The 25,114-nt window shown below is 37.1% G+C and overlaps 1 protein-coding gene and 1 long non-coding RNA gene across 5 annotated transcripts in view; one reads left to right on the top strand and one right to left on the bottom strand.

Moving 5' to 3' along the window:
• The window catches only part of LOC132907231 (nephrin-like), a 495,841-nt gene extending 471,134 nt beyond the window's left edge, over nucleotides 1–24,707 (top strand). The window contains exons 5-19 of one of the 4 annotated variants that reach the window (XR_009658129.1): nucleotides 6,272–6,451; nucleotides 7,154–7,444; nucleotides 8,049–8,348; nucleotides 8,795–8,931; nucleotides 9,455–9,608; nucleotides 10,082–10,384; nucleotides 11,132–11,407; nucleotides 11,624–11,914; nucleotides 11,999–12,177; nucleotides 12,683–13,103; nucleotides 14,531–14,689; nucleotides 14,980–15,107; nucleotides 15,911–16,097; nucleotides 16,328–20,886; nucleotides 20,972–24,707. Coding sequence is in view for 3 of the 4 variants with exons in the window: in XM_060960115.1 (XP_060816098.1) it covers nucleotides 6,272–6,451; nucleotides 7,154–7,444; nucleotides 8,049–8,348; nucleotides 8,795–8,931; nucleotides 9,455–9,608; nucleotides 10,082–10,384; nucleotides 11,132–11,407; nucleotides 11,624–11,914; nucleotides 11,999–12,177; nucleotides 12,683–13,103; nucleotides 14,531–14,689; nucleotides 14,980–15,107; nucleotides 15,911–16,097; nucleotides 16,328–16,755 (3,434 nt within the window). In the remaining variant the exon portion in view is untranslated. Of the gene's footprint in view, nucleotides 1–6,271; nucleotides 6,452–7,153; nucleotides 7,445–8,048; nucleotides 8,349–8,794; nucleotides 8,932–9,454; nucleotides 9,609–10,081; nucleotides 10,385–11,131; nucleotides 11,408–11,623; nucleotides 11,915–11,998; nucleotides 12,178–12,682; nucleotides 13,104–14,323; nucleotides 14,477–14,530; nucleotides 14,690–14,979; nucleotides 15,156–15,910; nucleotides 16,098–16,327 lie in introns of those variants that run through there. The other 3 variants (XM_060960115.1, XM_060960116.1, XM_060960117.1) reach the window with 3 other exon arrangements.
• LOC132907271 (uncharacterized) lies at nucleotides 15,298–16,439 on the bottom strand. Its single transcript, XR_009658134.1, has 2 exons — nucleotides 16,303–16,439; nucleotides 15,298–16,198 (listed from the first exon to the last, which is right to left on the bottom strand). It is a non-coding gene; the product is annotated as an uncharacterized LOC132907271 (long non-coding RNA).
• Nucleotides 24,708–25,114: the final 407 nt, after the last annotated feature.

Below are 25,114 nucleotides of genomic sequence, written 5' to 3'. Positions count from 1 at the left end.
TTAGAACCGAAGATGTTAGAGGTAATAATTGGAGCGCTTATAACGTGACTCTGCAAAAGTTGGAAAAGACACTTTCGCGGTTCCTTCTTCCGAAGGATGCCTCTTGACAGGCTGTGATAAAGCTGGTAATACGAGAAGCTTAACGAGTGCTTTTTTTATTTCACCCGACGTTCTAAATTCCTCGCATTGCCCTTAATTCGGGAAAGTAGTCCGCAGCCTTAAGCTCCATTCTGAATTTGGACCCTACGGTCACGTAAAGAACACAGAAGATGGTCGATAGTTTATAACATTCCTCAAACCGTCGTGTATCAAAATTTCAAATTTTTCAATTGCAATTTTCTGTATCGGCCGTTAAATATCATAACTCGTGTTAAATCGCGATACATAGAAATCGACAGTCCAATTGACAGTACCGTACGCTGCCTTGCCACGTGCTCAAACATAAACCCAACTATCCACGAACGTGAAAGAAATAGCTAAAAATAGACGTCATAAACGTATCCTCGAAAGCCCCGGACAAATTGCAACGCGTAATCGCTCGAACTACAGGTATCGTTCTAGACGCACACTTACCCCGTATATCGTCGGGAACGTTAGCGTAAAAGATATCAGCAGTTGCTTTCCGTTCCTTGGCGCAGTTCAAATCATTTTTCCGGGCTTGGTTTAATATTTAAACGGAGCTGCGCCATTCTTCTACCTAGTGTTTTTTAAAAGCACACCAGAGGATAACTTAATAGAGTGTCTTAGTTGCTCCATTATATCCTTTCCAACAATGCACTTCCACTCGTTCCACCCCTGCCTCTTCCTCTCTTCCACCACCACCCCTTTGGCTATCCGCCCCTCTTGCACCCTTGCACATTCCCGTTCTTTTCGTGCTGCTCCAACATAGTTAACGTTTCATGATCCCTAGGGTCGTAACTATGGTTTGCAGTACTTGTTCCAGCAGCTTGAAAGTTTTATCTACGGCCGTACAGGCTGCGTGAAGATTTTTCGTTCGTAATTCGCCTGGCTGCAACGATAAAGGCCACTCTACTGGCTGGTCCGCGACGACGATATTAATTGCGATCGTTTCTCTGCTCTTCCGTTTCCTCGTTCACCCTCGTCGCCCCGTTTAGCGTCGTTACGCGTTCGTCGACGAATCAATCCTTGGGAGAAGGAAAAGGACGTGTTTCCTCTTTGATCGTTTTAATCAGTAATAAGATTGTACGAGGGGTGTAGAGGAGAAACCGGCTAGAGCACACGAAGAAAATGCACGTTCCAGATTATTTATTAACGGCAGAGCGACGTTGATTCCAGAATACGACATAGCTCCGGCGCGATCTTGAAAGAGACTTATTAATATCAATTCGAGCTGCTTCTTCTTTTTTCTTCCCTTCCTTCAAACTTACAGCGAGCATAATGTTTCGTCCCTGACGTTCCGTCTTGTTGCCTCTAGCTCTTCCGTTGTGTCTTCTGTCTCTTCCACCTGGCCGTGATAATAGGGAAATTGATTACGTTTATGGCCGCGTATTAGCTGGCCATAGTACAGTCGTTCAAAAATTATCGATTCCCTTCATTGAAATACCTCTGTAGCTTGAAATGATGTAGTAATGGAAAATATGTATCTATTGGGTTGACAACTAGGTGATTGCGGATTTTGTCATTAGGTAGTAATGACATAATACTACAATGCTTCAGTGTCTTGTAACATGATGCAGAATTAGCATGAAATATATTTCCAGGATTCAGGATTATATAATTTTAAGAAATATAAAAGAAAAAAATATATTTCATAGTGTGTATATGTGTGTCTTGCGAAAGAATCTGAGGAATTACTACAGATGAAGCGTAAAATAGCTATAGGTATTAATTGATATTGTTGGGTCGTAGGTAATTCATAGGAAATCAAGTTTGGTTTGATTATTTCATTTTAATTTGTATTTTATGCTTGACATAGTAATTATTATTGACTCGCGTTACCTCAAATATAAAATACAAATGAAATTAACGTTAAACAACCCCCTATTTGAGAGTTAATATTTTATATGATTTAAGGGTTTGATAGCACGAACATACGATATTTATAACAAATATACGAGGGATAGACATTTTGTGATAAAATATTCAAAGGATTAGTTGAATCTTTAAACAATTTTCTCATTTATTAAAATAAATAAAGAATATCAAGGAAACTGGTATTTTTTGTATGCATTTAATTACTATGATATATGTATAAAAAATGGATATTGTAACAGCACGTAATAATTTAGAGATTCAGCTTAACGATAGCAATTTTTATCAACGTTTCAGCATAAAAGGGTGACTACGTAGAAGATTTATTAAGAATCCGAAATTTTATCAAACGATAAATTTTAAGTAAATCTTTGTTATATTTTACAACCAAGGGAAATTATTTTGTCCCGTTAGAACGAGAAAAATAATTTTCGTTTAAAAAAGAATTGGCCGATGGCTGAAAATCCTGTCAGGACTGGGAGATTGGAGTTCCTTGAAAAATTAAAAATCAACACGAATAGAAAATGAAAAATCATACGGCACGGTCGTTTCGTGTACCTTTGGTTGATAGAAAAAAAATGTGGAAATTGAATTTATTCTTAGGTTTTCGAAAGAGTTACCAATGTATTTCATTTGGAATTTTCTTCTCTTGGAAAACCCTGTTAAAATACGGCTGAACTTACTTTAAAGTCGTTTCCTTAAATTAAAGTTCATGAGTTCTAAAATTAACGAAGAATTAAAGAAACCAGTGAAAAATACAATAAAATCCTTTCCGGTCAAGAAAAAATTACAAACGAAAACAAAATCAAATGTTTTAGAATTTGTATAATTTTATAAGTTTGTACAACGTAGCTAAATATATTTCTATAATTATATAAAATATAACAAGTTTATATAACATTATAAAAAATTCATATTTTTATAAATTTGACTGAAGAGACATCCTTTTCGTCGCTAAATTTTAGAAGGATATCCCATTACTTTGGATATTTTATATATATTTGCATATTTTCTGTACAATTTGATACGTTCAAATTTAAATAAATCACTGAAAACACCTTTTCCATCAGAAAGTATTCCAGTTGGTTATGAAATATATCAAAATAATTTAATATAAATATCTTTAACATTTCATAAATTTTAATATTTATCTCTTTCGCTCAAATAATACGTATCTTGTAAATTGATTCATAATCAATGAGTCGTTTCTGTTTCGTCCGGAAATTCGAACACCTTTAGCACCCGGAAAGGAACGACGAGAACTCTTGGGGCGGACTCGTGCATGCTCGTCACCCAGTCGGATTTCACACTTTGGACTAAAATTTCAGTGGTTTACGACTAGTTTACAACTAAGTCCCGTGAGTTACTCTACTTCTAACTGTATCCACGCAAATTCTCGCTGTCGTTCGCACACGTTCCATCGTTCGTCGTGAGTTACGAAACTCATCGTTTTCGAAGTCAATAGACGTCTTTCGTTAATTGCATCCTTGTTGCATCTATTTCCTTTGTTAAATTACTGTACCTCAATTAACTCTATTGGATCTCTATTGTAAAAATTGTAACTAACTATACGAAACTGAAATTACAATTTGGAGAAATAAATTAGAATTATATATATTTCGTTAAAATCAATAATTTGTATTGCAGTTCCCTTCTACTATTCAAAATCTATTTAAATATAAAATGACAAATTTACGTATTGTTGTAATACTTTAGTACTAATAATAATACTAATTTACGTATAACAAGTGTAAAATTTATATATATATATATTTGTAATTAATGTGGAAAAGTAATTCAGTAACAAAGGGAACCTGATCTATTTAACATAACGATATATAATAATTGTAATAGAACTCTAATGGACTTCTGATTAATATTTTATAATTATCTAGTTGTCAGCTGTGTTATTTATTTTCTTGATTAATTATTTTCAGGAAAGATATTGCGAGTTCTGAGTACATTCTCGATGAGTAAAATGAATCGCCACAGTGAATTTTATAAAAGAAATAATTTATGCTGCAAGTGATATCCATTAGCCAATGAAACAGTCGTATAATTAACATCAAAAACAGACTCCATGACAATCGTTTAATTAATATCGAAAATAGTCGACAGTAATTTTCATATCTCTCTAAGTACATCACCGACGACAGGTATCAATTAACCAAACAGCGATATCATTAAATTTAATTAATACAGGATAGACGACTTGGGGTGTCAAGTGCTTAGTAAAATAATTAATGTACATTCCGAAGCGAACGTTCCGAGATCCTTAATGCACGGCATATAACATCCTCCGAACATTTTCAGTCTCCCCTATAATCTTCTTACGTACACTCACACTTGCAAACATAGAAACATCAATTTTTTTTCATCTATAACAGTTGTTTCTAACAAGCAAAACGCTTCTTCCTTTATCCATTACGAGTAACAAACAACCAGAAATAATTAATACTTAACGAAGTATTATAGAAATTTACATGTAGCCACGTTCAACGTCGTGTAATTGAAATTCTCGCTGTGTGTTGATTAAATTTCATATATATACATCGCGTTTCACCAGTTCGAGTAATTTGTAAACGCGGATCCTCGCGAATATTCGATAAATATCGATCGAAGTTATGGAATGAAAAAATTGGTACAAATAAGGTGAAACTCGTGTATAACTCGTTGATTATTGAAATACTTGGCAAATATGGAATTAGACGAGAGACATCAGGAAAAAATCGCTTATCGTAGCCGCATTTTCGCGTGTTGCGCTTAATAGCTGCGTTGCGGAAGTTGCGACTTCTGGAAACGAACAGGTGTTGTTGCTTCGGGTAAAAGCCTGTCCGGTCTTATTTCACGATGATTTTAACAGGTGTCTCAAGAACGATCAAGAGCGTAAGCCGAGTAAATATTGTTGAAACGCAATGTCGCGAGTATCGAGTATCTTTAAGAGAAGGTTTTGCCTTCACATCGTTGTAATCCCGTTATTGCGAACTCTGTTAGCCGATATTCGCTTTTCATTCATTCTTATCGACTTGTGATGACGAAAAATCTTATCGACGAGGAAGTCTAGTTACAGCCGCTGGTAGAACATTGTAGCGTAACCATATTGAGACGAATAAATGCTAAGAATTTCGTGTAAACAGAATTGCAACTAAAAGCAATCAGTTTGGGAATTAAAGCTATGAGATACACTTTGGGGGTTTTGTAAAATTTCTGTAATAAACTATAATTCTTCGAACTTATTATCTTTATTATCTTATTATCTTCCTTATTAATATATTTTCATCAAAAGAGAAGACTTCGCTTCGAAGGAAATATTTTTCAACTTGGAGTATTTTCACATTCTACTGTTATCGATAAAACGTTGTAAAGAGAGGTCGAACGAGACTTCTCTTTTCTCAAGTCGAATAATAATAATTACTAACGATATAATAATTACTATGAAACGTATTATTGAATAAATCTAATTCATAATATCGATCTATTACGTAGAAATAAATTTGCTTTAGAGAAAATAATTTCCACGGCTAGAAACACAAGAAGCTTTATCGTAAAATATGAACGAACGAGTGTTCTTCTTTTCCTATGCGTTTTCCTAAGTAACACCCACGTATTATCGTGAAATTCGTTACGGGGGTGATCCATGTTACAGCCTTAGAAGGAAGAAGACTTTAAAGTGTGTGATCCTATAGAAATAAATTTAATTTAGAGTTTTCTTAATCTATAGTATCTTTAGGGTAAGCTTTAAGAGGATCTACTTAGTTTTATGGAAACGTGTATGTGTGTCCGCGTGTTTGTGAGAGACGGATAAGAGTTCGCATTTGGACATAGTAAAAGGGAAAGCCTGAGAAAATCGAGCCGCGAGACGGTGAAATACGTGAGTTACGAAAAAGGCGGATCGCTTTTTCTCCTTTTTGCTCTATTTATTTTATTCTTGATCTTTCTATCTTCTCTTTTACCTACACATTTTACACGTACGTTTTCTGGATATAGAGACTATTTCATCATTTTATTATCTGTCGTAGAACGTTACATAAAATCTGAAGAGGTAAATTCTATAATTAATAAATCAAGTTTCTAAGAAATACAAGCGTTTTCTATAAATAAAATTCTAAGCATTTTAAAAATCCCATAATCGACAACTAGCAAGTATTTACTCCAATTAATCTGAAAATTAGCTTTAATCGATCTTTCTAAGATGAAACAGATACTACGTGTATACAGTAAAATTTATTATATGTGTCTTCAAATTAAATACAAAATTATGGTTTATCTGCTGTTTCAGACAAAGAAGTACAGAAGCCTGGTGAGAACAAGAAGGAGCTGCTCAAATACGACACTCATGGTTCCATCGTCATTGTACCAACCGCTGACGACAATGATATGGATTATACGTGCGAAGCAAATCATCCTGCCATACCTATCGACATGCCCTTAAGGGAAACCATTAAACTCTCCGTCTTTTGTAAGTACAATTTTCCAATATTCCCATGCTACGATTATTACCATTATTATTTTTAAATCTCAAAAGTAGCGTGCAACACCAAGTCTTTACAAATTCGTACATATACCACTGTACTTTAACATTTGCAAGCACACAGAGCTTTCCATTGAAACTTCACTTTATGCGAATTATACATTTCTTTACTTGTATCACGTTTCACGAAACCCTCGTTTTTTGGTCAAATATTTCAATTTTCAAAGACAATTATCGTTAATATTTCTAAATCTTGAAGCACGATCATGTAGCAAATAACACGGTAACCAAACAACGATAATGCAGGCCAAACCAGCTGAACAAGTGCCCCGACGAATTAGTTAATTACCAATCATCTAAATTGCATCGATCACGGGACGTGCGTCACCCGGACGGTTTATCGAGCATTTGCCCGACCATTAATTACTAAAATTACAACGGAATTATATCGGTGATAATTACAATTATATCCGGTATAGGTACCAACGTAACGCGTTACGTCGAACGAATCCATCGAACGACCATCACGGCCGTCATAGCGTGTTAATTTCACGCGTCGCGCGGTTCTACTCACAGCTTCCGGCCAACTTTTATTGAGAAACTTTTTCCATTACTAAAACAACGAAGATCCCTGTTCATGTTCAATGTCCCTGTTCAAATCGGAAGTTGCATGATCGCATCATTTTACAGATCCACCCGGCGTGCCGGTTATCGAAGGATACACCGAGGGAGAGACTGTGAAACGTGGACAACAATTGGAGCTAACCTGTCGATCTCGAGGCGGAAATCCGCCCGCGCAGATCGTCTGGTACAGAAACAACGAACAGGTTAGGACCGTGTATCGAACCGAGGGTAGCTTTTCTGAAAGCGTGTTATCGCTCATCGCGAAAGCTCAAGACAATAACGCGAGGTACAGATGCGAGGTGTCCAACATTATGAGCGTGGAGCCTATGAAGGTGCACGCGGATCTCACTGTGCTTTGTAAGTACTCGAAGGCCGTAATTTTTGATTATCAGAATTTTTCTTTTATGTTGAGAGAATAGTTATTGTATATGAAAATAACAGGAAAAAGACATAGATACCTTTTTACGGATTCTTTGATTTTAATGTCATCTTGTGGGTAAAAAGAAATATTTCAATATCAAATAGCTGAAGATGGAAAAGTCCGGTTAGTTGTAGTTAAAAATATAATTATTACGACAAGCGGTATTTTCATATTTCGATATTTTGGTATTATACGTTGAAGAAAGGATGTGGAGAAATATGTCCTAAAATTCTGATAACGTAGCATTAATTAACAGTACGGTTCATTATTCGTTGCATTAAACAAATAGAATAGAAATTCTCTCCTCATCTTAGGATGACCAGGGAAAAATATAAAAATAGTTAAAATAAGATCATCGTGCGAAAGAAAGCCGATACTCAAAGTTGAGTATACCATATACACTTCAACGAACAATAACGAAATCGAAACGCTATAACTTTAACCAGCTTCCACCCTGATAGCTCGTGATTCGCACTCGTTTCACATCCAGGGAGAGCTTTAAATCACTGACCGCTGAAACTATTGTTTTTTTTTCCCCAGTCGCGCCATCCGGAGTGACGATCACGGGGCCCACGGAAGCAAAGGCGGACGAACAAGTGGTGATCACCTGCACCACGGAGAACTCGAATCCTCCGGCAGATATCAAATGGACCGTGGATGGTCACAATTTCGAAAGCAACGCCTCTAGAACTGAGCCAGCTCCTCAAGGCGGCTGGATCACTACCTCGAACGTAACTTTCAACATAAATCGGACGAGCCGCAATATCGTGGTGATATGCGACGCGTCTAATGTCAAGCTGACCGAAAACGTCGTCAGAACGCACACCATAACCGTGATTTGTAAGTAACGCAATTTGATAAAGCAGACGATAGACAATTAGACGAATGACTGCAATGTAAATATAATCCCGGGAATGCAGTCTGGTCTTAGACAACGAGATTAATATGAAACTAATCCGCAAGCTAGCCGAGACTTCGCGTGTCTTGTCAGTTTATCCGGGATCTATGAGCAAGTGGATCGAGAACAGTTACGTTCGGACATGAATCCCGATACCTATCCGTGTAATACGAACTTGCAGACACAATTAATTTCGTCTTAGTTCAAGGGACATCCAGATTCGTGATGAAGTTCCTCTGTTAAATCCCAAGCGTAACAATCTTGTCTCGTGATGCGTTTTGTTGGCCAATTAGAGTGTCTTAGAGCTTCGTGGATAGATGTCACGATATTGTATATTGCTCGATACTAAAATGGAAATACGAGCGTTGGTTTATTTGTTTTGCGACAGATCCACCGTCGAGGCTTGTCATCACGGGTTACGAAGAAGGGACGACGATCGACGCTGGCACAGTGCTCAGATTGATGTGCACCGCCACTTCCGGAAATCCACTCGCCACGTTGAGTTGGTACAAAAATGATAAAAAGGTGAGTGGACTGTTTCGTCATGAAATTGAGATTTTTTAGTCAATGCTGATGAGTGGCTTAATGGAGTTGGAGAAGAACGAGTAAATACGGTCGATCGGAATGAACGAAACTGAAAATTTTAATTAAATTCCTGTCATATTCGTAAGCGAAGTTATCACCTTTTAATCTGATTCGTTATTCGATTTTAATGCACTTTATTCGATCGTTTTATACTTGCCTCATGCGTTAGATTTATTGTACTTTTTAATGGAAATTTTATAGAATAACTTACTTACGAAATTTCATTGGAATGAAATTAAAAACTACTAATATTTCAAACGTAAAATATAAACGTCATATTTTACGATTTTGTTTTAAGATAAAAACCAGATCTGACGATAATAGCGGTATTGCCCGATTATCTTTACCAATTTCAAGCAACACGCATAAAAGGGACTATAATTTTGCCTGCAAAGAGACGAGACGAATGAAAGCGTAAGACACAAGCAAGTGCATTTATTTATCCATATACTTTCTGTTTTAGATACAGGGAACCACGAGAACGCGAGATCACGCGGTTTCCAGCGAGCTAACGATACTCGTAAACGCATCCGACAATAACGCGCGCATACGATGCGAAGCAGCGAATTCCGCAACAGAAATTCCTCTCCTCAAAATGCTCGTCCTCAAAGTGAACTGTAAGATATACTACGCTACATGTATAACATAATACCTTACTATACCTTACTATTTAATAAACAAAAATTCGCCTCTTAATAATGGAAGTAAAGAAACAAATCTGATAACTTACAACTTTCGCTAATATTATTATTCGACAAATTATTGTGTAGAGAAGCTCACAAAATAAATCCTTTACTTTCTACTGTTCCATCCTATACACCCTAGACTCTAAAAAATCTTCTTGCCCCTGTACTCTAAATCCTAAAATCTTCTCTAAAGTTTCAAAGCCCTCGAATCAATCGTATTTCGCAAATCTTGTGTTTGCCAACTCCCCCAAAACCTCGCCATTGCTATCTTTAATACCTCATAAATTAGCCTACCCTGCTCTTCCCCATGCCTGATCTTCGAATAAGTTTATTTGGGGCCGACAAGCAGCGTGGCAATTCCTTCCAAGCAATTGACCTGAAATTACCATTGTTTTTTGCTTTAGTTCCGCCTGAGAAAGTGAAGATCAGCCGCGAGCCGCAGAATCTGCACGCGGGCCAAGAGGGCCGTATCATTTGCGAATCGAGCAGCAGTAATCCGGCAGCGGAGATGTCGTGGTGGAAGGGCGGTATCCCCGTGCAGGGTACCAAAAATGGCACTAAGCCCGGCTTACACGGTGGATTTCTGTCGTTCGTTGAGCTCACGTTGGACGTTACGGAAGAAATGAACGGAGAGGTGTACACGTGTCAGGCGAGAAACAATCAAATGGACAGGTCTATTCACGATGCCACCACTCTCGACGTATTGTGTAAGTATTATACAGCGAGCCAAGAGTGCGTCAACGATGAAAATCAGCGGGACATCGACATGATAGCCAGAACGATATTCGAATGAATATTTCATACTTCACGCTATATGGTCGATGTATCGCGGTGTATACAGTTTATGACAGTCGCAAAAAGAAAGTTGAAAATATTTCATAAAGTACTCCTAAGTTCGCTAGTACCGGAATGCTTTGCTCTAGGGAACTTTTGGATGAAAATATCGAAAGATGATTCTAGAGTCGTCCGATTTTTTCGTTGTCCGATGCGTTTGTTGGAGAGACAAGAATATGTGAATATTTTCGTTTTGTCGACGCTTAACGCTGCTGTGATTCTCGAACTTTTATGTTTCGGTGTTGCTCTCGTTTGAGCAAAGATTTATAATGCTTCAACGAAGTATTTGACATGAAATTGAAACAAGAAATATTTTTCAACGTTAGAAAAGTGCGAGTGGCCAGAGTTAAAAGCTATCGTCAAAGGAAATCGTATGAATTTTATCGTGGCTGAAATTTCACCTGCTGAATTCCTTTTATTTTAGAAACGAATGAAGTGAGATAAGTACATTTGTTTCATTATTATTCGATGATAGACGGAAAATAAAAAAATTATTGTTCGAGGTGAACTTTCACCTATGATAGCCTTTATGAGTTAAGGTCGGCTGTTCTTTTATGTTTTTGACGTATCCAAGTTAAATAATCGTAGACGGAGGGTATAGTTTTAACCGTTTGTTATAGACAAGCCGATATTCTCCTCGATCGAACCTTACGAATTGATTGGAATGGAGGCCGAACCTTTCGTGATTTCTGTTTCTGCTATGGGAAATCCTAATGAGATAAGATATACGTGGACTAGGGATGGTTTACCATTGGTCAGCAATAGCAGAAGGATATCTGTTCGCGCTTCTACCTTAAATATCACTAAACTGGATCGTCACGATGCTGGTACTTATATTTGTGAAGCAATTAACGAGGAGGGAACGACGTTCTATCAATTGAACTTAACTGTTCAATGTAAGTTTCATTTCGAATGATCAAACGATGCTAGATATAATGTTTGTAGAATTTAAAATTGGAAGATTTACAAATTTTTGCATTTCAAAATTCTGAAATTTTATAACAATATGATGATCACCACAGTTACATGTTATTTGTATCTTTAAACGTTTAAACAATCGTATTTCGTCGCTGGAGAAATTAATATTTCTGTGTGTACCGCGCGTTTTCCAGACTCTGCAAAAATTAAACGCACCTCGACGTCGGGGATAGTGTATCCTCCTGGAATCGAAGCGAAATTGTTCTGCGAAGTGGATGGCAGCCCCATAGGAGACGAATATGTCACATGGCAGAAAGTTGGCTCCAACTCGGAGCTCTCTGGTCGATATTCTACCTCTTTTATCAACAAAACTTCTTATCTCCACATCGAAAACCCTGATCAGGAAGACGTCGGAGAATATCAGTGCAAAGTTAACAATGGAATCGGAAACGTTACCTCCGAACCTATACTTTTCGTTACAAACTGTACGTACAACTTGATCGTCGATAATAACTTTCGATTTGAATATTTGTCTTTTTTTTTTTCAATAAAATAATATATTGATACAGTTAAACCACAAATGATGAACACACCATTGACGAGAAGAGCAGCAGCAAATAAAGGGATAAACGTGCATTTGTACTGCAAAGCTCGAGGTTCCCCTTTGCCGCGATTCTCCTGGACATTTAATGGAAAAACTTTACTACCTAATGTTACAGAGCATAAATATGGCATTACCCACACTGACGTAAGTTTGATCCCAACTGTAGAATTTTAAAAATTAAAAGATTTCCATTCTACTCTCTAAAAACTGCTTTAAAACTATAAAATGTGCTTTCTACGCTGATCTTTCGATTGTACGTGAATTACCATTCGCAAAACATAATTTCATTCTCTCGTTTTCGATCAATTTAATTAATTCGTAAATATTTCTGCAACTTTAAATTTCACCATTATTCGATTTATCGTTTGCTACGAAAAGAGAAATACGCGCTTTTTTAAATCAAAATAGAATTTACGTAGTGAAAAGTCACTGTAAATATCCTAACGTACTCGATTTACGAATGGATAATTCCGAAATTTGAAAATTGCTCGAATAAGCCACGTAACCGAGCGTCCTTTTTGTCAATTTCGGAAAGCGTTACCCACCGGAAACCACGAGAAAGCCCGAAACGTTATTTACCCCGGCGAAAATTGATCGTCCCGCCGTGCAATCTCGCCAAACGAACACGCTTGTGTTGCTCTTTTTGCAGCTAAGCGAATTAATTTCCGAGTCGTCGCTGTCCATTTTCCGCGTGACGTCGCACGATTACGGGAAATACGAGTGCCGTGCGATGAACAAAATGGGACAGTCGACGGATATCATACACCTGGACGTGACGTCGCCGCCAGACAAGCCGACCGACCTCGAGGTCTATAACGTCACCCATGACTCCGTCACCCTGATGTGGAAAAGAGGATTCGAAGGCGGTTTGCCAACCTCCTATCAGATACGTTGGCGGCAAGCTCTCGACTATGAGGATCGATATCACTATCTGGATGTATCACCGGGAGAATATAAAACCACGATAACGGGATTGTCCCTCGGGACTTACTATGTGTTCAGCGTAAAAGCCATTAACGAGAAGGGGGACAGCGGCTTCCTACCGGACCTTGTCAAAGTTCAGACGCTACGTAAGTTATCTTCTTTTCTCATTTTTCGTATTTAGAATATCGTAATCCTAACACTATATGCCGTAGTAGCTGCTTTATTAGGGCAAAATTGCCATTTTAGATTATGACCATTCTAACCAGGCTAACATAAAGGACCGTTTAAAACTGTTGAGACATTGAAAACGGTTCGACTAACAATTTTTAGATTGATACGACATATGATATTATACGGTAGTCGTACTTCTTAGAAATATACGTTTTATTATTAAATACATTAGATTACATATAAATTGCCTTTTAGTAGAATAGAAGTAAATTAAAGTAACAATAATTTAAGATATAAATAGTATTTTTGTTTAAAGAATATTTGCTTGGTTCAAGGAAAATAGTAAGAATATTACTGGGGCGCATCTAATCCATTTATAATAGTAATGAAGTAGCTCGCTTAAGTAAAAGTATCATCATTTAATTCGTGAGAAAGTGAGAATATTTCCATGAACAGTTCTAATTTAAATGTTTACATGCAATTGTCTTCAAGTTGAGACGAAAGATACAACCGCTTGGTGTGGTGGAGGAAATATAATGGATTTTGCTTGCTGTATTAAATAACTGCTTTGCAGAAAATCCAACGAACATTCCTCCGTTCGTATTTCATTATACCAGTTATACTTCCTCTTCCAAATCAAACTTTCGCCCTATTAAAAACGATTGCGCATGTACATTAAAATTGTCACAAGAAAATAATGAATCGTAGCTTATATAACAAAAGATGTCCGCATTTTGCATTAAATTCATATCATATCTTATTCGTGCTTTAATCATCGCATCTCGATCTCTTTCTGCTAAAGCAGCAAATCGAAAATAAAATGAAATCGACACGACGTCTAATGAAATGCCTAGCTTAACGACATCGGATGTGAAGCGTTAATTAACAATCAACGACGGTGAAGCAGCATTTGTTAGAGTTCACCTAACGAGAAATATCGATTATCATAATTACCAGTATTTAACTGCTATTACGTAGCGTAAGCTGATTAATAGTCGTAATATCTGTAACGATGAAGTCTCGGACAAAGTATTACCATTGCTGATGGACTTAGGCGCGCTAATTAAACGTCGCGGACGCGACGGCAATCGTTTAATAATCGATCGATCCGAATGCTAAAATTGTAACTAACCATTGTGGACTGTGTCGTTGCATGAATAACAATTCGGTGATGGGGCGTTGGCTTGGCTTACAGGGGAGGCTCCACCTACCGACGTGACATCCAGCGAGATTAATTCTTCCTACATCATCGTCATTATCATCATTGTTTCTGCCTCTGTTTGCCTACTCATTGCTGTGCCCATAGTCTTTACTACATTAAAATCGAAAAAGAAGGCCCAACGTTCCGGTAAATATAATCACTCAACCCTATATTTGTCTTTTTTCTGCTTTTATCCTGCAGGACCGAATAACGCGGAGAACCTGCCGGACGTTCTCTTGGAAAAAGGGGATTTTACAATGAATTATATCTATACGTTCGCAGCAACCTCCCTCATCTTTTTTATCATTAATATCTTCATCGTCGTGTTGTGGTACTTTATGAGAAAGCGAAATAAATCTCGTAAGTTAATTTATGTACAGTGAACATTTTGCTCCAGTCTTCTTCGTCGTCTGAAAGATACATATATATACACTTTATGAGAAATAAGATTATTTAGATTTAAGTTATTCTATAATGTATATCCAGCACATCGTTGCTGTCAAATTAATGAAAGTTTGACGAACCCGTTCGCTTAATTTTAAAGATGTTATGATACTTGTGGTAGGCGTGTTAATATCATAATATTATAAAAAGACAAAGGAAACAGCAATCTTGAATATTTTGTAATATGTGTTCCTATCTTTGCGCAGGAATAAACAAATCACAAACAGCGGATATGTACGCACCATCGACCGTGAATGGAGACACCATGACCGGCGAGTTAAGTTCGGTTTCCGATGAGAAGAGCGACGTTAACTTCGACACTAACGATTACGTGGTCAGTGCGATCAGTCAGTATGTTCTTAGTAACAAGTAATGCCGGAGGGTAGGTTTGAGTTCTATTAACACATTTCTGTTCCGTTTTGCTTCCGTTTCGGACCCCCTTCGCTTCTATTATTTTCTTTTTTGGTTCCTTCTCTCCATAGAAATCGCGCTTAGAATCTTCCGATCTCTTTCTTGCATTGGTATTTCATCATGTAGATTGGTAGTCTTTCTTTCTTTTTTTTTCTTTCCTTCAATATCATATTTTACTTTTTTTCACAATTAGACAATTTTTTTAAGCTTCAACACGTAGTTCTACTATTGTTTCTTCTTTTAATACTACCTCTTAGTTTGTTTCACGATTAGAGAATCTTTCTTTAAAGCTTCACCATGTAGTGCGAATTTGTTTGAATCAAAACTCTACCAATAATACTTCCATTTTTAAAAGAATCTTAACTTCATTTCTTGCAGTACCCTTAAATATAGGCAGGTTACAGGGTGGATGTTTAGAGGTAGTTTCCATGCACGTAAAACATACCGAGAATACTCGTAATGTATCAGAATGATGAAGTTAATGTCGATACAGCAGCGCGAAGTATCGCTTTAATGCATGTGAAACTGGTAAAGTACTTATTTACAATTCATACTGATACGCTACGAACAGTAGGAACACAAAATTCCAGGAAATTGTTCGATTAATGATTCGTTTTGTTGCGTTTATTCGTTAATAATTTCATAGAAAAATTTCAGGTTTTCCTTAACTTTGGATACGTTAATTTAACGAAACGCTTTCTCTCTTCTCTTTCACCGACGTAACAGGACGAAGGACGAAAAACCGCAGCTAGCACGTATTTGATAGATCAAACTATACAAGATTTTGGGAAAGGGAACATGGAGATGCAGGTACATCATCAAGGAACTCTTGGTCGCCGCAGCAACCACATTCAACCACCGATGAGCATGGATTCTCCGCCACAGAGAACAACGGCCAGTGGTACACTTTCTGGTAAATTTCTTAAAATTCCCATTTAGAAATTTTAGAAGATCTTATCTTTCGAGCGTAGAATTCCTTCAGCAGTCTTATCAGAAGTTCTTCAGAACTCAAAGCTGCAACAGGGTTTATCAGAAAATTAACATATTTCTATTTCACCGTGGAAGTTAAGCATTAAACCTTCGAAGTTGCGCCTCTCTTCGCACGAAAAAATGCTTACTCAACACAGCTTCTCTTCTTTTTAGTTTCAAAATCGAGTTACATCGGAAACCCCAGTCCAGCGCCGCCGAACGACGTGAACTTTTACAGCGTGGAGATCGACAATGGCCGCTACATGGGCTACGAAACGAATCATAGTCCGATTCCGGTGGTTGGTGAACCAGGCTCGGGTAGTTATTATACATCCATGAGTCCGACCGGACATATGATGTCGAGCCACATGGGCAGCGGGACTAGCACGTTGACACGTAGCAGGACCTTACCACGTCCAGTCCCGCCGCCGGATGTAACCGTGATGACCGCTGGCTCAAAATCACCGATACCACCATCGGTACCTCCACCACCTACCACTTTCGCTCGGTCGGTATCCAGCAACGCGCACACTCATGGCCACCCATTATCAACATTCACCCCTACACCAGCTTATTCTGATATCGATGGCCATCTTGTCTGAGGATCACCGATATTCGGCCCTAGTTCGGTGCGTGGTAAATACCGTGCTGTACCAAGGGACGAGACTATCACCGTGACAGAAAGAACCACCCGGCTCTAATACACATCTCGACCTGTGGCTGTTGACCATGGAACTACTTCGCGGATTTTCAACCTCCGTTCATCGTTCCCGGCGTCATACTGAGCTACATGTACTATGATTATATCGGTTCGATATCGTGCGAGGACCTTGAATCGCAGAATCTTTTTCGGCTACGTTTGTGTGCGATCATGAGTTTCGTGTGGGTGCTCCGACGACCTTTTCTCGTACATATTATCCTCCTTGAACACGAAAGAAAGTAACAGAAGTATGTAAATAGGAAGAGAGAGAGAGAGAGAGAGAGGAACCGAGATGTTGCGGTTTCTATACGTAATTTTTAAGAAGCACGCGGTAACGCCGTTGCAAGACGCAGTAAATGCATTCCTTACGCGCTGGTTTCGTTGGTTTTTCGCGGACACGATTATCGAAGATACGTACTTCGAACTTGGATCGTACTATGGATCGATCGTACAATTACGTTTTTCGCATATCACGTGTTAAGAAGAACGATCGACGCCCGGTGAACAAGCACGCTGCAGTCGACTCGGAAGATATCTCCGTGACATCACAGTTCTAGCATGCTGTTAGTGGTTTCTTTATTTTCTTCTTTTCAATATCCATTTCCTTTTTCTCTGTTTTTAGTTTTATGGCTTTTAGTCGCGCTTGTTCGTGCAGTTTTTTTACTTCTTTGTGACGACTTCGTAGTGATACGTAAGAACGTTTTAAACGTGAACTAAATGGAAAACGACGAACTTATGGATGGAAGAAACTCGACTGGAAGTGCTCGTTTCTTCACCGAAGAGGATACAGAGGTACGCTACGGACTGTATAGTCGGGTTAAGTTACGTTTTACTCGTTGGTACATCAACTGGATATACTCATGCGATCCAACAGTAAATTAGAATACGTACATTAGGAAGAGGAAATGTACTAATGAAACGAAATATCAGGGAACTTCACGAGCCGCAACAATATATAACGACCTTTAGATTCTTCTTTAAAGAATACGTTATATTTACGATATAATCAGTTTCACTTGTATACTTCTTTTCTTTTTGTTAAAGAAATTCAAAACACGATGAATGCTAGTTATTTGTCAGTAAGATATCTTTCGAAAAATAGCGCTTTTGAAAGTAATCTCAATTTAGATCGATAATATCATCGAGGCCCTATCAGATTTCGCATCAGTCGCAGCATTAATGAACACAGTAATGCTACTTCATTATTGTATAGCGACGTAATTCGCATAATCTCTTCAATTCCTTTCTTTCCATCTTTTTTTTTTTTATTTTTTATAAATAAGTCCGACCGCCCACAATTTCGTTTTGAAATTAGCCAACAAAACATCGATGCACTGGCGGACAGATTCTTGTTTGAAATTCTGAAGAGGAAGCGAGACAATCGTTTTACACAGGGAAACAGTTGACGACGTTTGCAATCGATGTATAGCAGTCCAACTGATTTCCTTCTTCCCTTTCCCTCTTGCTCATTACAAGACGCGTTCTCTGTGTTAACGGTGTGAACGGTTCATACTCGAAGAGGAAAAAATGGTGATACGTGCGATTAGCAGAAAAGCTAGTTACGAGAAATGGAGTAGGCTACGTATAGTCGATGGATGGAAACGCGTAAGTTTGAGGAACGAACTCAAATTGCACGATAAGTACTACAATGCTAAGAGACGTTTAGGTAAGGGAATTCTAAGACAATGCACGAAATGTACAAGTGATTTCGCTTCGGCCTTCTCGAGCTTATTATACTTTGGCAGATCGATATATTGTTTGACACTTGAATCGTTCAGAAGCCACGTTGATGTACTCCGTAAATTGAAAGGCGATGATGTTACAAACGCTACTTTGCCAAATTTACCTATTTATATGGTTTTCTTGCGATGAATGAACTTACGGAAAACGTTTGTTTCTTGAGAATTGGATATTGATCGTATACTTATATAACATAATTAAGAAATTTATAAAAAGCGGAGTTGATCAGTCTGGCTTTTGAGAGGCTCGCATTTGAGACGCGATTCACGCGCTTCTTTCGACTCTCGTGGTTAGGAGAGTGATGCGAACGAAACTTTCTATAAAACTCAATTTTCCAAGAACAGACTCGACCCGAAATCTGAACAACTGTTTCTTTCTCTTCGCGAGTATCGTTTTCTGTATACTACAGAAAAATATGTACATACGAAATGTGTTTTGCATATCGTAAGTTTTTTTAGATCGCTCATCTTATTTTCGACTCGTAACTTGTTCTATTTTTACGAACGTTATCGAGTGATCGTTTTACTTTTTCGAATTGTGAATTTTGAAGTACGTAGAAATTGCGATTTCTCACTGCCGAATTCCTAAAGTCAATATTAATACGAATAGTTTAATTGATTGCATTGTATCGTGAAACACATTTACGTAGGCGATATATTGTACGCCACTATTGTCAAGAGAATTGGCGCGAAACAACATGACGAATACTACAAAACAATTGACGCGTTAATTCTATTTCATGCGTGCGATGAAAAAGTTTTTCCTTTCTCCGATGGAAATAATTGATGTTTCGTTACGTTACAATTACAATTACAGCATAAATACGAACGAACAATAAGCAGAATATTTATAGTGTAAACGGTTTTCACGTGACATCCAGCGAGTGCTAATTTTGTTTTCTATCTTGTTATATGTAGTTTTATCATTCTGGTACATTTTGTAACAAATGAACGATTACTAACGATTTATTATTACGCGACTGAATTTAGAAAAAGAATATGCCAAATATTTACAAATATTATTAGTTATCGATTAGCAGTGATATTTATAAAGATAGTTAGTAAGTAACTTTCTTTTTAACTACGATATTACGATACGACGTCACTGCCAAATTTTTATTTCTGTGCCGCGAAAAAATACGAAAGTGTTTTATATTTAATTGATATGACAATTATTATATCACGTGAAAACGGTTGACTTGTTATTGACAGAAAGGAAAAAGACATGTTGCTAAAGACGGTAATAACTTAAAAGCCATCTATATATTCTATCCAGACGAAGGTATAATATCGCAACGAAACGATATGATATTACTAAAAAAAAAAAAAAAAAATTCTGAGAGGAAATGTAATCAACATAATCAGTGAAATCTATACACAACAGAAATTTAAAGAAAGAGAAAAGAAGTAGGAAAGACAGACGAACAGGTAGAAAGCAAGGAAGTAAAAGTGAGTGTCTTGGAGTAGTGATATCTTCAAAAAAGACAATAGTACATAAGTTTAATTATACGAGTATGAGTTTAGTTAAGAGTAAACTATTTCCCTGGCACAGCCAAGTTAGAAGTTGCATTTTTGCATAAAAAAAGGTGGGGATCTTTATGCAAAACTATAAGACAGAAAAAACGTAGTTCAACTAAATGTTCATATATATATATTTTTGCATTTGTTTCCATTAAAAATTGATTATCCTTGTAAATAGTGCGATATGTCTCAGCGTTTCACACACTCCAGAAAAAAAACAAGTAATTAAAGAAAATGGATCATATGAGGGTCTCACTTTACCTAAGCTATAATGAAGTATTGTATAGGATTATTACACGCTAGGCCACGTATTATATCTGAAAGAAAAGAAAAAAAAAGAGGAAGAATTATTCCAGTTATCGGACGAGACAACGTCTTTCCGTTTATCGAAAGCCTAAGTAGTCGACATATATTTTTGAAAAGAAAGAAAAAAAAAGAGATACAAAAAGACACTGCATATGTTTGGCCTATTGTAAGAGAGAGAGAGAGAGAGAGAGAGAGAGAGTCTCGCGAACACACGATGACGCGTGAAGCGCCACGAGTGACAAAAGCTCGTATTAAAAAGTCGGTCAATAAGGTATAAGTTTCGTTCAATTTCCATGAAAGGAAGATCGTTACGATCGATACGCGCCCAATCGGAATTTCTTCTAATGAATTCGAACAGTGAGATAACGAAAGCAGGAAAAGAGAAAAGATAAAAGAAAAGAACGTGAATCGATGTCGCTATGTATGATCATCGAGAGATTACGTTGAGAAAACTACGCACGTCCCTGGTAACTGTCATTCCGCTTCTAATTTGGCTCGCGTATCGTATGGATGTAAGTTAAGGAATACGTAATAAGTAAGGTTGCTCTACAGATACGCAATGACGCGGCGGCGCCACTCGCATATCCAAGCACAAACACGTTCGCGTGCACGCGCTACATTGAAACTCGTGCCAAACCGCGCGAAATTAAATTAACACGAGAATCGCTGCGTAGAAAGGCATGTATATCCCGAGCAATCATACTTACGTCAGAGTCTCGAAACCGGATCCAGCGTGAACGATAGTTGTCGACAATCAATCGCATCCTACGCTATTTTCACTCTCCGTTCTACCGCGATCATCGATCGAGCTATCGATTCGTGAATTGGATCGATTTCGAGTTTCCTGTGGTGTCTCTGTGTAGGGTATCCTTGAATACGCACACGTAACATAGGAAGGAAAACGAAAGAATAAATTTGCACATGCAGCAAACAAGGAAGGAAAGAGAAAGAAACCGGAAGGGTGTCGTTCACAGAATCGATATATTGTATACTTTTCTGCGCCGTTGTCATGTGTGTTTTATGCTTGAGAACTGTTTGAAAGTTTTACGAATAATAACGTTTTCGTAGCATGCGCTATTGTTATTTCATTAATCGGGGAGGACACTGATTTGTTACGGTAGATTCTACAAAGCTTAAAGAAAAAAAAAAGAAACGTGTATTGTTAACCGCTGCTGTTGTGTATGGAGCCGCACCGTTCGGCTTAGACTGATGATAAAATTCACGTATGCTCAATTAGAGATCATGTTTGCGCATAATTAAGAATTCTATTTACATATACATGTTTTATATTTGTAATTAACGAAAATCATCTATACCTAATATTACCTGATATTATTAGATTATGTAATCTCCAAAGTATTTGCTCATCAAAGTGCTAGGCATGTTAGACGGACCGATATTCGTCCAAAATGGTACCTTGGAGATGGACATACCATCTAACAGTACGATATTTGATATTTTACACAATAATTAATAATTCCGTTGATTATTCTAAGACATAGTCAATCCTAATTATACAATCATTAAGATACGAGGATATATATATAAATTAACCGTTTTACATGTATATAATGTACATATACGAAACTTAGATAGACAAGAAAACAAAAGGGAAAAAATTGAAAAAGAAATGAAATGCATAAACGAATTAAAATATCAAATTTAAGAAAAACGATCGAGAGCTTTCGTAACTAGGTAAATGTTCGTATCGACTTTTGATGTTTTTTCTTCGTATTCGTTTTTTCTATTCTTTCCTCTTTTAAAAGAAAGATATAACATACAACGGAAAAAAAGACGAATATAAAAGAAAGAAGAATGATTCTCTCGCCGACGATGCTATTGCGATTATACTTACATGTCGTTGAATTTTATAATACGAGGGCGCTGCGCAGAAACGGCATGAAGTTGCGACGAAACTCGCGAGTTTACAATAAATCGCCGAAAGTGACGTGACGAATTTTACCGTAACGAACTTATCCGTTCCAAATTACCATTTCCACACAAGAGGCGAAGACTGGTTTATAAAATACACGAGCCGTTTTTTGTCATATTTTAATGCTGTTCGGACGACTCGATTTTATATTCGATTTCGGATTTATTATTCGTTAGAACGAAACACGAAAAACATTCAATTACGATATTCTTCAATCTCGATAATCGATTGTTGCGTTTCATTGCGAATCGACAGGCGAGAAATCTCGCGCTCGAAACAAAAAACGGGCGATCGCTTTGAGAAACTTTTTCGAATGTACTTTTTCAAAATTTGCATAGTTATGTGATAACTACCAAACGAGTAACGAAATCAACAACTTTGAATCTGTAAAGTATTCGATCGAAATTTATTTAAACGTTTGCTTTGTTACAAATGAGAATAATAAGAATCGATACAAAATTTAAAGGTTAAAAAATCTCAAAGTAGGTTTCTTGCGCGTCCAAACAAAAGAAAGAGAAGAATATATCGCGTATATCGAGCGATACTGATAAACGATATATCGTTAAGCGTATCATCAGATATATGTTGCTTCCGTTTGTGTGCCAATAAAGAAAAATCGACATTCTTGATGTATAAATATATGAAACTTAATGAGAACGATATTATTGTTACGCGGGCCGCCGATACGGCTAATTTTTTCTGATCAGAATTTACGATGCAATGTCATTCTTTGGAGCAATCATCGCTGTTCATAAGTACAACCGATTTAAAAAAAAAAAAGTAATTACCGGAGAGGGGAAGAAGGAATTCTCCGATGAAAGAGAAAATAAAGCGAAGAAAGAATGGGAGGAAAAAGGAAATCGTGTAATATAAACTAAGCTACCAAGCAACTGGTACGCATTAATTACTTGTATATATACATAGTATTTTTACATTCTAATTCTAAATTACATTTCCAATTCTAAACGGTATAACATTACTCTGTGAGCTTCGCTTGTCGTCTGTGTATGTATCATCGATAACGTTTCTGACGTTAATTCGCCTTAAGGAAAAATATTCATAGATAAGCCGCGAACTGCGAACCTGGCAATGCTCGACAAATATTATTCCCCTCCTTGTGCTTGTTTCACTGCACCCTCTGCACAAGATTCAATAACACACGCCTCGTGCCTTCATCGCACTTAAATTAATTAGAATGTGTAATATTATGGTCGCGCGTGTAATATTCCTAAACGTGATATATTCGCGGGATATATCGTTCGCTATTCTCTGGAATATACTTCAATAAATTTCGCGATTCTCTTATGACTGCATCAACTTGTACAATACACCGTGTTTAACCCATTCAGTACGAAACAATGAAATAATGCGTGTAAAACACGTAAGCGCAATATTATTGCACAGTAACAAATTTGAAACTCTGAAAATTCGAACGTCTTGAAAATTTGAAAATAAAATGTTACGTTAATGCAACGTTGGTCCTTAATGGGTTAACATCGAATGATTCAGACTACTGTATAATTCATTTCATTTTATTTAAAATAACAGTTTGAAAGATCTTGATTGAGAGGCTGTTTTCGTTCATAACATATCCGCGAATATTTTCGAATATATACGTGCATCTCACGCGACCATAAATCATATAGGATGGCAAGAAGAATACTCGATTGTGTACGTCGTATTACGATGTATTCGATGTTTATACTCGTAATTTAACTTCTATTTAAGCTATATGCTCATAGCGAATGTGATCGTATCTCCCCGAATATAATGTCACGGCGTATAAAAGCGAAGAGCAACGCTCATCGAATATACTTGGATAATCTTCGTACGCATCTTTAATCGTTAACTTAACACGATAACATCGTCTCTCGTGGCTTAACGTTATCGAGCTTTGCCCCTTTTTTCCCCCTACAGGAGAAGGAACTTCGCCAGAATTCGTCGTATCGATTCACTTTTTTTTTATTTGCTTATTCATTTCTACACACAGAGACAGAGCGAAGCTCAACATACTAGTCCTTACTTTAAAACCAAAGTAAAGAGATAAAACACAAACATTGTATAGCTTTTAAGAATCTCCATTACGTATTCACACCTGTGTGTCTATACAGAGAAGGCATAATTATAACTAAATAATTCAGTCATCGTAACTAGGTAAATGACTAACCGATAAGCGAATAGATAAAGAAGAAGATACAATGTTAAGCCACTCGTTAAGTGTACTGTTTTATTTTAATTCATTTTTTACTACACGATTAAAATTTTATCTAGCAACCTTCGTCGGCTAGGAATGTAAATTCTGTATCTGTACATTGTTTTCCTATTTCAACTATTAAAAGTGATCGTCAACTTAAACGTTATGTTGTTCTTATTTATTCTTTCACAAAATATCCATACTCATTTTATTAATCAATAAACAAACAATAAACAACAAGACTCTGTTTATTCCAACACCATTTATTTCGAACGAAATTTTAATTATTGCTTAATAAAATGTACCTTTATTAATTGAACTCTTATATTAATATAATAATATAACTATATAATTTAAATTGTGGCGGCACTCGACAGCAAAATACCACCACTCGACACTAACTAGAGTCGGACAACGGCAGCGCAGACGGTTAGTACCTTAGGTTACGAACGTTCGGAACCCGAGTTTCAAATCCCGGCAACCGCAGTTCCGATTTTTCTTCTACGACCCAAAAATGAGAAGAAAAATCCAGCAGTACCCCAGCAACACCATCTACACCCACAGCGCC

Source organism: Bombus pascuorum, chromosome 5, assembly GCF_905332965.1.
Source record: "Bombus pascuorum chromosome 5, iyBomPasc1.1, whole genome shotgun sequence".
Classification (NCBI taxonomy): Eukaryota; Metazoa; Arthropoda; class Insecta; order Hymenoptera; family Apidae; genus Bombus; species Bombus pascuorum.
The sequence above is the reverse complement of the archived record's forward strand: the minus strand, read 5'-3'. Positions and strand labels throughout refer to the sequence as shown.